General features: G+C 42.3%; 1 protein-coding gene across 2 annotated transcripts in view; it reads right to left on the reverse strand.

Moving 5' to 3' along the window:
• large1 (LARGE xylosyl- and glucuronyltransferase 1) overlaps window positions 1–13,072 on the reverse strand; it is a 66,712-nt gene continuing 53,640 nt past the window's right edge. For both annotated transcript variants that reach the window (XM_026194304.2, XM_026194303.2), the window contains 5 exons: window positions 9,426–9,589; window positions 6,850–7,128; window positions 6,610–6,756; window positions 5,692–5,887; window positions 1–3,160 (listed from right to left, as the gene is read on the reverse strand). In XM_026194304.2, the coding sequence (XP_026050089.1) occupies window positions 2,963–3,160; window positions 5,692–5,887; window positions 6,610–6,756; window positions 6,850–7,128; window positions 9,426–9,589 (984 nt within the window). In that variant the 3' untranslated portion in view covers window positions 1–2,962. The remainder of the gene's footprint in view (window positions 3,161–5,691; window positions 5,888–6,609; window positions 6,757–6,849; window positions 7,129–9,425; window positions 9,590–13,072) is intronic.

The raw sequence follows: 13,072 nt of genomic DNA on the forward strand, positions 1-13,072 counted from the left end.
TTTGACTCTTTGCTTTTATTCAGGTAGCAGCATCAATCAGCACTGTCCTACTTACACACTGCAGCCCCACTCAGCCCTGCAAGGCTAACAGACGAAGACCGAATATCATACAACAGTCACTTAGATAGCTTCTTCACATTCATACACACTAACCTGCACCAAGACCTTGTGCAGCTTCCTGTACAGGGTGAGAGATCACTGGGATGTGTGTGAGAGAGAGGCCTCTAGTTTCACATCAGTATCAAGTTTGTGTGAGTCCAGGGACTTTTTTGGAGACTAGGACCGAGTGACAAGTTGCTGCCTAATGACGCGTTCACTCTGATCCTGGCTGGGACCTGACAGAGGCCGCGGTGCCTCCAGCTGCTCAAAGTGGAAGAGTGAATCCATAACTGCAGCTGACTGCACCTTCAGTTAACAATTTTTACACGCCTAACCTGCAGGAAGAAGGACTGATGTGGATTAAAATGCATGTGTTAGTTTTATTACATTTTGGTTGCTTAGGTAACAGGTTGCTTTACCACCACACTCATGACTGAAGTACAGCAGGCAGCAGGAAACACAAGGGCAGCAGCTGTGCTCAGATAATCAGATTGTCTTTTCCTAGCTGAGTGAAGCTGCACAGAAGAATGTGAGCCATAATTATATCAGGGTGAATTAAGGAAACGTGGTTCAACGCTGCCTTTATTTCCTATAACAGGAAAGCAGTGATGGTGTCCTATAAGTGGACTGACAAGCAACACAGATCATCATCTACATCCTAGTCAAAGATATATATATTTTGAACAATTTGTTATGCCCATAAATGAACTCTTCTTGAAATGACCTTTGCATGAATCTCATTCCCGTGTGAAACGCTTTGTAAAGCAGACTTAATAAAAATGAATAAAAAAGGTAAATGGACTGATTCTTATATAGCACTTTTCTACTCTCCTGGAGCACTTTATACAACACGCCACATTCACAGAAGCACTTTCCTTTCAGTGCTTCCTAGCTAACACTCACACACTGATGGATGCTTGAGAGACCCTGCAACTTGGAGCCAGGGATCGAACCATTAACCTTGCGATCAGTAGATCCTCAGCTACAGCCACCCTGGGATGATACCTGGGGTGGCTACCTTATTAGGTATTGCCAAGATTAAATAATTTGACTACAGCAATGTGTGAAGTGCACAGGAGGAGCGATCGGACCTTTACACAGCCGTTTCACACTGTGACTCCTGGGGCAAATCACATGATGATTAGTGGGTCAGCAACTTTCAGGACCATTTTAAAGGTGACAAAACAAATCTGGGTTAAATACCGGGATTCTGCTTCACTACTTCTTTCCTCACCTGACCTCATGATGTTTTCCACTGAAGTCAAAACGTTCAGTTTCACTTTCACTGTATTGATTACAAAATTATTCCTGCAGTGATTTGTGTTCCTAATGTCTTTAGACCCGTATCTAACTTTAGTTTTTCTTTATAATATCATACAGGACATTAATGCCCAGTAGTGTCTTGTTATCAGGACTCTATGGCTGCCAGTCTGTCCACAGCCTCTCCAGGTAACACGAAATTAGTGGCACAACATTCATACCAGACCAATAATAAGTTGACGATACACCAACTGATGGTGTGACACCTCACAAACAAAGAGAGCGCACACTGGCACTGTGTTATTGGCTCATTTGGCTGCTATAGTATCATTGTAGGGTCTTTACCTTACATTAAAGCACCTTCAGGGACCTATTATTGTGATTTCGCGCTATATAAAAAAACCTGAATTGAACTGCTGTCAAACTAGAGGCCAGAGGGAGAAAGAACGAGCGTGAGGAAGAAAGTGTTTGGGACTCACCTTACTGGAACTGGTAGATTTTTATAGATTTCCCATCCACCCATCAACCATTTAACCCACTCATAGATAATGCTGACTGTTGGGCCTTGTTGCTGCACTCTGTTATGGGAGGCAGTTAACTAAGCGACAATGCTTCCATCTGCTGTCACATTCTGTAGTCGTACCAAAACCGAAGACACACTACAGGGCTGATGTGGAGATCCCCTGAAAATTAACCAAGCGGATGGTCTCCAGACATTATTACACTTTTAGCTTATTTGTCATACGAGTAGGAAGATTTATTCTGATCTGTATCAGCCATGAAACAAATTCAGCAGCAGCAGATGGTCAGATGGCTGCTACCCTCAGTATCTGAGTGTGTCTCACTCGTCACAACAAGGTTTTTTAACTCTCTGTCAACATGTTGACCTCTTTGTCCTGCTGCCTGCAGATCGGTTGCATTGGAGCCGGGGCTGTGCTGTCAGTCATACTGCAGCTTCCTGTTACTTCATAGTTTTGGAAAGCTTAGTCCACAGTGCTCTACACCCTGCTAAGCACTGTCCTGGCAGAACACACACACACACACACACACACACACACACACACACACACACACACACACACACACACACACACACACACACACACACACACACACACACACACACACACACACACACACACACACACACACACACACACACACACGTATCTACCTTCACATACACATACAAACACACACCCACACACACATAATGTTACACATAGCCATAACACTGTCATTGGTCTTAGAAATATGGCAAGGCAATATTTTTGTTTGCTGTCTATCATATTCCATAACTGAAGCTTGAGGCCCACACACCTGGGGCCCAGCCCCAGCAGTCCCTTGTGCGATCATTCATAGCTTTAACATCCTGGGAGAAGGAAACACTTCACACATTTTCTCCTTTATCCACAACTGATGACAAAGTTGGAACAAAAGAGCCCCTGCAGTGTCACACTCAGTGTCCAATGTTCTGAGGGACTTAAGTCTCAAAGTATCCCCAGGACCCACACAGGCTTCCGTTCACACTATGCTCCCCTCGTGCAGCCTGTGGAGCATGTCAGTAGTTCAGAGTTGGGGCTATGAGGGTCCGCAGTGGTGGCTAGCTGTTGTTTTCAGCCGTCATGTACTTAAGGGCGGCAAAACCGTACCGCCGCGACATGTTCTGTTGGAACTCCTCCTTCAGGGTCTTCAGGCAGACCCGGTACTGCTTATTGGAGCGGAACTTGGTGATGTCAAAGCTGGGTGCATGAGGCATATGGATCATGAAAGCATTGGGCAGAACCACAAATTCATACTCCTGTGGAGAGAAAAGAACAAACTTTCAGTCTGAATTCCTCAGGAATCACCGTTCATACCTGAGTCCATCTGATCTGGTAACATGTAACTGCATGAGCCACATGCCTCTTGGTCGTGCATAAGAAGCTAAAATTCTCAGTCGAACTGAACCGAAGTGCGCAGTTAACATAATTACTATTCTCATATTTTCAACAATGAGCAACACCTGTCACAGGACACACACAGACATTAGATATAGTGACAATAAAAATTTTATAAACACAAAATAGTTTCTATGACTTTTAGAAGTTGCATTTTTATGCTCCAAAAAAGGATGTTTGCATAAAGACTATTGTTAAGCACTTCAGTCAAACCTGACCTATGACCTCTTAAAATTAAAACCCAGTCATAATGAGTCGCATGCTGATTTCTTCTTCAGCTAAAAGAGAACAGGACCTGTCACTGTAAAGCCATACAACCTGTCCAATCATTTGACCGACTGAGCTTTTGAGCTTTCTTTATCCTCAAATCCTCAAAATACAAAAATAAATGTGGTTAAATTACACAGTGGAAATCAAAATTATCTTAAGTTAAGTTATCCTAATGGAATGGAATATAGTGGAAAAGGATTTCATCATTTGAAAATATTCTGTATCACATTATAAAACAAACTTAAATGAGAAATTTAAACGTTTTCCATCCATCGACTGCAGCTTGTCTGGGTTACAGAGGCAGTTGTCTTGGCAAAGATGCCCAGACCGCTCTCTCCCCAACTACTGAAAAATGTCCTTGTTTAACTACCTCCTTGACCTCATGCCCAGGGATAGACCAGTCATCCCTTTCCCCCACAATTTGCCTCCTCAAAGGAAAGGATGTCAGTGGGCTCAAAGAAACCCTCCTAATAAGTCAGTTAATAAATTGATACATTTTTGTACTACTCTGAATGCTTGAAGTGCTTTTTTCAATTTCTTAGAATCTAACATTGTTTCACACTCTCACACTCTGATGGGGAACAACATGGGCTTCAGTATCTTGCTTTGATATGCAGACTTGAGGAAGTTGAGGGAGTGAACCCCCAACCTTCCACACGGTAGACAACCAGCTCCACCTCTCAGTCCATAGCCACACCACATTCACCACCTAACGATATCCTTATATGAAGTCAGCAGCTCTCTATCCTCACCACATACAGGTGAGCTGGAAGATGCTTCTCTATTCTGAGTCACTTGACAGTTTGTCAGTTTGCCTTGACGTCAGTTAAAAGTCTTGTTCCATAGCATCACCAAACCCAGGTTTTTGCTTCAGCTACTGCCAGAGTCACTCTCTTTGTGACTCTGGCAACGTAGGGCCTACCGTTACCTGTCAGCTGACTGGTCAGCGTATCCTCAGAATAATAGCTTGAGTATGAGACCTATCTAGCGTCTTCCCCTACAACCTGACTTAACTTGCCACCAGTTGGTGATGAGTTGTGCTGATCAGCTATGCTTTTAACTTTACTTGAGGTCCAAAACACCAGTCTGAAGGTGGTGGTGGTTTGAACGATTCTTTTAACTGCTGAGGAGAGCAACTGCTGACATTTCTCAGAGGAATGTTGTCCTGGTCTTATCTGATAGAGGATTCTAGCTGCTCAACAGTCCTGAGGCTCCAGATGTTCTAAGCTGGTGAATGGTGTGGACTCTTCTGCTATGAAGCCGTGCTGCTGGAATAGATGCAATATGCAGTTTAGCATCGTCCTGCTAAACTATGATAAAGACACCTGCTGTCTTTATGTTGCTCTAAAACCTGTATATACCTTTCAGCACTGATGGAGCCTTTCCAGATGTGTCAGCTGCCAGTTCCATAGGCTCTGATGCCCCCACTAGTATCAAAAATACAGGCATTTGAACTGAGCACCGATAAGCAGTCAGGTCATCCCTGTCCTCTTTAGTCCAGAGGACGCAGCGTTTTCCAAAAAACATTTTGGTTCCGATTTCTCTGACCTAAGATCCGTTTTCCACTTTGAGCTTTGGTCCATCGGAGACAGCAGTGTTTGTGGATCAATGTTACAGATGATTCTTATCTGCATGATAGAGCTTTAACCTGCACGTACGGACGGCACTCTGAGCTGTGTTCACACACGGTGATTTGTGAAGTGTTGCATTCTCTCAGTCTGTTGATGATATAATGTACTGTAGACAATGAGATGTTCAGTCTTCACAGTTTAGGAACATTACTGTGTTATTGTAGGATCTTTATCTTACAGTATAGAGAGCCTTCAGGTGACCGTTGCTGTGATTTGGCGCTACATAAATAAAACTGAACTGAATTAAGCTAGTTGCAAAATTTGTAGATACATTTTTCTTCCTGTATTTTCTTCTGAGAAAAACTCTTTTTATATCCACTCATGTTACTGACCTGTTGCTAATAAGTCTACTGTATGTTCGTCCAGTTGTGAGTTTAAATAACCGATGTGTTATTATATGACTTAAAGAGATTTTCAAATCACTGGATACATTTTACACAAAGTCCCAATTTTGGGAGTAACTGAGGTTGACAATGGGAGCACCGAGTTACCTGTGCATCCAGCTCCATAATGTGAGCCACCTTGTTCCAGCCAAAGCCCACAAAGCGGCGGTCATACTCAGGACTGTCCCTCCTCACCATAACATAGGGCTCAAAGTCAGCCTCCCACTGCACTCTGTAGGGAGTGGTGGCTGTCCGCCATTTGGCAAAGTTAGTTGGTGCATGGCCTTTAGTCCACACATGATATCTGTAAGGAGAAAAAAGGAAAGTAGTTTACCAGAGCAGAAATGCACTCTACAGTTCCTAAAAGATTAGGTGGTACTTTGGACACAGGGATGCTAAAAGCTCTTTCTCTAGCGTAGATGTGAAAATTGAGTCTTTGAGTTTTTACCTCACTATTCAGACCAAATCATTTATGATGGCAGCACAGTTATCTCCATATATGTGAGTGCCATAAGACCATAAGATAAAAGACGTATTACAGACTGAAGCAAAGTGAATATGACTCAAAGAGCCTTGGGCACCCATAGAGACTGCACACAGGAGTCATGTGTGCAGTCCATGTAGAGTTTTGACCAGTATAGTGTTGCATCTGTACTCACACTAAACATAGGCATATAATTATCTCCATGTCTGTGAGATGAAATTACATTTTCATTAATTTATGTCAAAGTTATTAACATCAGTATTTTGTGAAACCAGGTTCTTATCCTTCTGTTCCAGATGTAAAGCAGAAGGTTTGAGTCACGCTGGTTTTACTGGATGTCATGTGTGCCTCATTGCAGCTTTCTGTTAGTGCCACTCATGTCTTATGTCTGCACTGAGCACCCCTGGTGCGCCTTCCCTTCAGAGTAGTGCTGTTCAGACTGCTCTCGTCCTCTGAGTCCACTGACAGAACGTATCTGCGAATCTACTATTCTTTTCTGGTTCACATACCTTCTACGACAGACAGGGACAAACATGTCTAACCTGAAGGTGAAGAGTGTGCCCATGTCCAGCTGAGACAGCAGCTCGGCTTTAGATTTCGGGTATGACAGTCGATACCGAAGTGTCTCAAAGGCGGGAACCACTAGAGCTTTCTTGGTGTTGGCCATGTCCAGCTGCACCACAGACTTCCTGCACATAGACGGTAAGTGATTGTTCACAGTGTCAATGAGGAATGAGATCAACATTTAGAGCTGTCCTTTGGTTTTTACTTAATCATCTTACCTGAGATACTCATAGAGGCTGTACATAGGCAAGAAGTCAATGTCTGATAGGAACATGTAGGGTGTGTTGACGTGTCGCATGGCCACATTTCGTAGCAAGTTGACTGGGTAGAACTGACCCTCCTTGTAGACAATGTGGTAACCGACATTCCCACGACTCATCAGCACCTCAGAGCCCTGAGCATAGCGAAGGAACTGCTGGGCTTCAGCATCTGACAAGTACAGGGCGAGGCTGATGGGGCCTTCCCAGTGCTTACAGATGGCCTCCAACATCTGGAGCCTACAAGACCAGATCACAGGCATAAATAACTTATTATATATACATATATATGTATGTATATATATATATATATATATATATATATATATATATATACACACACACACACACACACACACACACACACATATATACACACACACACACACACACACACACACACACACACACACACACACATACACACATATATATATATATATCAGCCAATGACAAAACATCTGCTGTTCTTTCATATTACAGAAAACAGCAGGAGACCTTGCAATGAAATACAACTACTGGATTGCAATATTTGAGATGTTAAAAAGGAAGTCTGCTTGCTAGCTGTGGGCAGTTCTTGTTCTGTTTTGTTCACAATGATTATTCTGAATTGATGTTAGAATAAAAATATGAAAAGTCAATAAAATAATTAAGAAGTCTTTTTTTTTATAAACCACATATTTCTGTCACTGGCAACCGCAGTGACTGAGTAGTTGAGAGTGGTGGTTGGAAGTTGCAGGTACTCACTGTGAAATTGATTGGTGAAGCCCAAGTGAGGCAGGCCTAGAGGCTGTCAGTGGTAATTAGGGTAATTAGGAAAAAAATGTGTATTTCCTGACTAGCTGGTGAGTAGTTGCAAGAGGCTGCTTGCTGTAGCAAAGTGGAATTGATTGCAAAGGTGTATAGAGCACTGAACCAAAAACCTCCTTGTATTTGCTTTAGTTGCAAACACATTTCCATGGTTGCCCATAGACAGTATGGAAAACACTGACTGGTCTGCACACAAGAAATGGAGATCATTCCCCTTTAAAGTAAAAGATGAAATTTTTGAAAAGTGTTAGTTTCTGTTAGTTAACACTGAAGGCAAAGTTTTGGTTTGACTTGCACTTTTCCAAGTTACGCTACCATTTGGTGGTTAGCTTTTATCGGGGCGACCATGGTTCAGGGGGTTGGGAAGCTCATCTTGTAACTGAAAGGTTACCGGTTCGATCCCCTGCTCTGTCTGTCTTGGTCGTTGTGTCCTTGGGCAAGACACTTCACCTACCGCCTACTGGTGTTGGCCAGAGGGGCCGATGGCGCGATATGGCAGCCTCGCTTCTATCAGCCTGCCCCAGTGCAGCTGTGGCTACAACTGTAGCTTGCCTCCACCAGTGTGTGAGAGTGAATGAATAGTGGAATTGTAAAGTGCTTTGATGGTCTCGAAAAGCTCTAAATGTAATCCATTATTTTAAGTGTCGGCAGACAATTCGATTCAATTTTATAAAAAAAGTGCCAAAACAAAACAACAGTTGCTTCAATACCCTTCAAGACCCTAAAATAATACAAACTGCCATTTTCCATGCAAACTATAACTAACTATGATAATTTACTAGCGGACAAAGCAATCACAAGGATGTTTTTCAGTGCAGCATCGTCTTTGCAGCCAATTTCACCAAACCACAGGGAGCAACCTCCAGCAACCACTCAGCAGCCATCAGGAAATATTCATTTTCCTCTAGCGACCAGATGTTGCCAGGGGTTCACAGACTGGTTTTGATTTTGTTAGTAAGTAAGTAAAGAATTTTAATGCTCCATCCACTACATGTATGTTATACAGTCAGTTGTTGATTGTTTTACTATGTTGATGTATTGTCTACTTTGCTACCAGTCAATATTTTTGCAAGCATTCCCCATCATGAAGATGTGAAAATAAACCTTTTTAATGCCACTATATCGCCTTGATCCAGATTATTGCCGAATAAGAGATGAACTGATCTCACTTTCTGATGTTAATCAAGGACACTTTTAGACTCTAAAATTATTAACCTAGAAGCTCAGAAGTTCTGGGGGTAGTCATTTTTACTGACTGTTAAATACTTTTCCCTGGTCTATGGTTTTAAAAACATAAAACTGCAGAGTACAGGCCGAATGGCTAACCTTTAAACATTTCAGGTAGGTTTGGGTATTTGACAGTATGACAAAAGCTGCAAACTGAAAAAGAGCTGTTACTGGAAGGATGTTTGCTTCTGCTTTTTAAGTATCCTAGTATTCTTTGGTAGTGCAGGACTATATATATAAACCATTAGCCTAGATATGTAAATATATTTCTCCCCCAATGTCATACCTAAGAGGTTTGCTCCTTCGATCTTCATCAGTCAACAGATTTGCCAACACAGCTGTTTATTGTGGGTTTTTTCTAACCAGGAGCAGCTCTAATATGTTTTTTCTTAACATTTTCAATGTTCTAAAACCTCTGGAAGCCTTCCACTTCATTGTTCTGCCCACTTTGAACTAAACACACCTGTGTAGCTTCTGTAAGTGTGGGTGTAAACCAGCACCTGTCCATAGAGAGCTGGGCGACGAGAGTGACATCTGTGTTGTCAGAGCTGGGTTTATACTCATAGTGCAGGAAGTAGAGGTGTGTTCGATGGACAGTGAATCGCTCTCGACGAAACTCGTAGCACGGATCATCTTCATCCAGCTCTGACAGTGTCTTCTGGAGCTGCAGATAGAGAAAGATAGGAAGAATAAGACAGATTACAGACCAGAGAGACAGAATCTCAACAACAACAAAAAAACTAGACAAAACATGCATGTCACTGAGTGAAATAAGTATTTGATCCCCAAACAAAACATTTCTAGTACTTGATGGGGAAACCCTTTTTGCTGGTAATTCTCGTAGTTTGGACACATCTCAGGAGGGATTTTGTGTTACCAATGGCAGTCTTGGTGACTGTGAGCTGCATTCATCTGCCTTCAGATGATTAACAAGCTCCTCCTGTGTAGTTCTGGGCTCATCCACCACCTCACTCTTAACCATCCTCACCCTACGAGGCAAGATTTTGCAAGGGACTGTGGCTGCAAGGTGGTTGGTATCTATGGGAGTGGTAATCCCTGAACCATATGGTGGACAGAGGTGAAAGGAGCAATCAAGCTGAAGGAGGAGTCTTATCAGTGTTGGTTAATTCAATTCAGTTTTATTTATACTGTGCCAAGTCACAATAACAAGGCGCTTTGAATTGTAAGGTAAAGACCCTACAATAATAAAGAGAAAACCCCAAAAATCATATGATGAGAGTGGGAAGGAAAAACCTGGCATCACCAGGCTCAGGGAGGGTGACACGATACTGTGAGGCCTGATTACTTAAGACAGGGAGCCAATGAAGAGATGCCAGTATAGGAAAAATATGCTCTCTCTGTCTATTCACAGTCAGTACTCTTGCTGCAGCATTTTGGATTAACTGAAGGGAGTTTTTAAGACAACTTATAATAACAAATTACAATAATTCAGTCTAAAATTAATAAATGAATACACTAGTGTGTCAGTGTCACATGATTTTAGAGATCTTGCACAAATGAAGGAAAGCAGTCCCACATATTTGTATGTGCATTGAAGGACATATCCTGATCAAAAACGATACAAAGTTTCCTTTCAGTGTTACTGGAGGCCAAGGTAATGCCATCCAGCTTTGTAGTACAACACTCGTCAAAGGACAAGTGTTGTACTACAAAGCAAACAGGGATGACAGACTAAGGTTGGTGTTCCCACAGCAGCAGCGGGAGCAAGTTTTAAGATTGGGGCATATTATTCCACGGGTGGGGCATCTGGAAACTAAGAAGACAAGGGACCGAATTGCCAGCAGGTTCTATTAGCCAGGTATGAACAGAGAGGTTGAGGAGTTTTTCTTGCTCAATCTGTCAGCTGGCTGGTGATAAAAATGTCCCAAAAATTCCTTTAAAGCCTTTACCTGTTATTGATGTTCCATTCAGTCGCATTGCAATGTATATAGTGTGGCCGCTAGAGTGAACCCAGGCAAGTAATCGCTATATATTAGTGGTTTGTGCCTACAGTACCAGATATCCAGAAGCATTTCCCCTTAGGGAAATTACAGCTAAACAGACAGCTTATGCTCTCTTGCAGGTTTTATTTCCCAGGTGGATACTCCATCTGAGATTTTGACGGATGATGGTTTTGAGTTTCTTTTGCATACCCTGAGGCAGGTGTATAAGCTTTAAGGTATTAGCAGTATTTAGACCCCCAAACAGATGGCTTGGTGGAGAGATACAATCGAACTCTGAAAGCAATGTTGAAGAATTTAATCTCAGCTGATGCTAAAGATTGGGACATGTGGCTTCCTGATTGGCTGTTCGCTTATAGGGAAGTGCCTCAAGCATGAACCGGCTTTTCACCTTTTTCACCTGCTCCTGTATGGCAGGCAGGTGAGAGGACCATTGGATGTTCTGTAGGAATCCTGGGTGAGGCCGAGGAAAGAGGTGACGAGCGTGTTGGACTACATTCTTCAGATGAGGGAGAAAATGGAGCAAAACACCAAATTGGTGAAGAGACATATGCAGAGTACTGTCACAACAGGGCCGCAAGGGAGAGCTCGTTCAGCCAAGAACAGCAGGTACTCTTATTACTTCCTACTGCTGAAAACAAATTGTTGGCTAAATGGCAAGGTGCTGTGCTAAGAAAGCAGTTCAACAAGGAGGAGGATGATATCAATGAGGAATTTATGCCTGTTGGGCTTAACTCTGTCTCTCTTGACCTCTCCCATCTCTCTGTAACTCAGCAGGAGAAGTTGCATGCCATTATTCCTGCCAAGTTATTTTTAAGAAGAAACCAGGGATGAGAAACCTTGTGGAGCCTGACATCTGCCTGAAAGAGAGTACACCAATATGGCAGAGAATGTACAGGATTGGAGTTTTGGAGAAGTAGGTAGCTCTGATATTGGATTTGGGGGTTACTGAGCCCTCAACCAGTGAATGGAGCAATCCTATTGTGATGGTAAAAGTTGTAATTGTAAAAGAAATTGAAATTTCGTTTAAACTCTGTTCCAGTGAAAATAAAAGCATTCTAAACTCAAATGGATTCCTTGGAAAGAAAAGTTTCACAATCTCCACCAATCCATAAATTAATTTGTTTTCAACTGACAGCATGGCAAGAGCATTTAACCTCTGCTGTCCCATGGTGTTGCATGTGAAGGTCTTAATTCTTTTCCACTTTATAATCACTTCTGCTGAATCAAGCAGAAGCTTTTCAATTTCTGGCAGTGACACTCTTTCAGATAAGGCATCCTGAAGGTTGTTCTCAATTAGCTCGAGCAGAAACGAGTATTTCCTGTGTGCAACTCAAAGATACTGTACAGTGACTTCATCCTAATTTTGATCGCTCCTTCAAGTGTGACACTGGGAAATGATGTGACAAACTTCCTTCAGAGAATACAGTCCGTTATTCTCCGGAGGAAGTCGGACGGAATAAGGTGACCACTTTTGATAAATGTCTCCTGTACCTGCACGACACATTTAGTCCTCTTATTCTTTCTCTCTCAGTCAACCCACTCTCTCTAAAACTGTGTGTTTGACTGGATGATCATGGCCATTTTTACACATTGCTTTTCGAGGACATACATAATATTAAACTCTGGTGTCAGCATAGAAAAACTGTAGAACCTGTAAAAATGAAATAAAGCAAATAAACCTGCAAAAATAAAAAAAATACTTCCAAATCAGAGAGTCTTGTTGACTGCTGAAGTGCCCACTCCTATCTATCTATCTATCTATTGCATCATCATAGGTTTGCACAATTAATTTATTCTTGCTATTTTTTTGCTTGCGAGTCATTTTGTCCTTAACCTAAACGAATGCAACTTCACATGTGCTAAAAAGTTTCTGCACGTTATGATTCTAACAAGAACAGACCTGTTGTCTGCTGTTTGCTGACTGTGAAGGTCAGTGGCACTTTTGCGTCAGTCTGAGCCACTGACTTTGATCATGAACATTATTACCGACATGTGAACAGCTGCTTTTGTGTCTGGCATGGTAGATAGACTGGTGCTTATGCTATACTCTCCTACTCTGCCTTAGCACTGAGCACTTTATACAACATGCCTCATTCAACCATAAACAAGCCCTATCTATGCTGAGATTCTATAGTATATTTCACACTGTTTGTGTGCCGGGGATACAAGTTTCACCTGGTTGG

Source organism: Astatotilapia calliptera, chromosome 15 (genome assembly GCF_964374335.1).
Source record: "Astatotilapia calliptera chromosome 15, fAstCal68.1, whole genome shotgun sequence".
Classification (NCBI taxonomy): Eukaryota; Metazoa; Chordata; class Actinopteri; order Cichliformes; family Cichlidae; genus Astatotilapia; species Astatotilapia calliptera.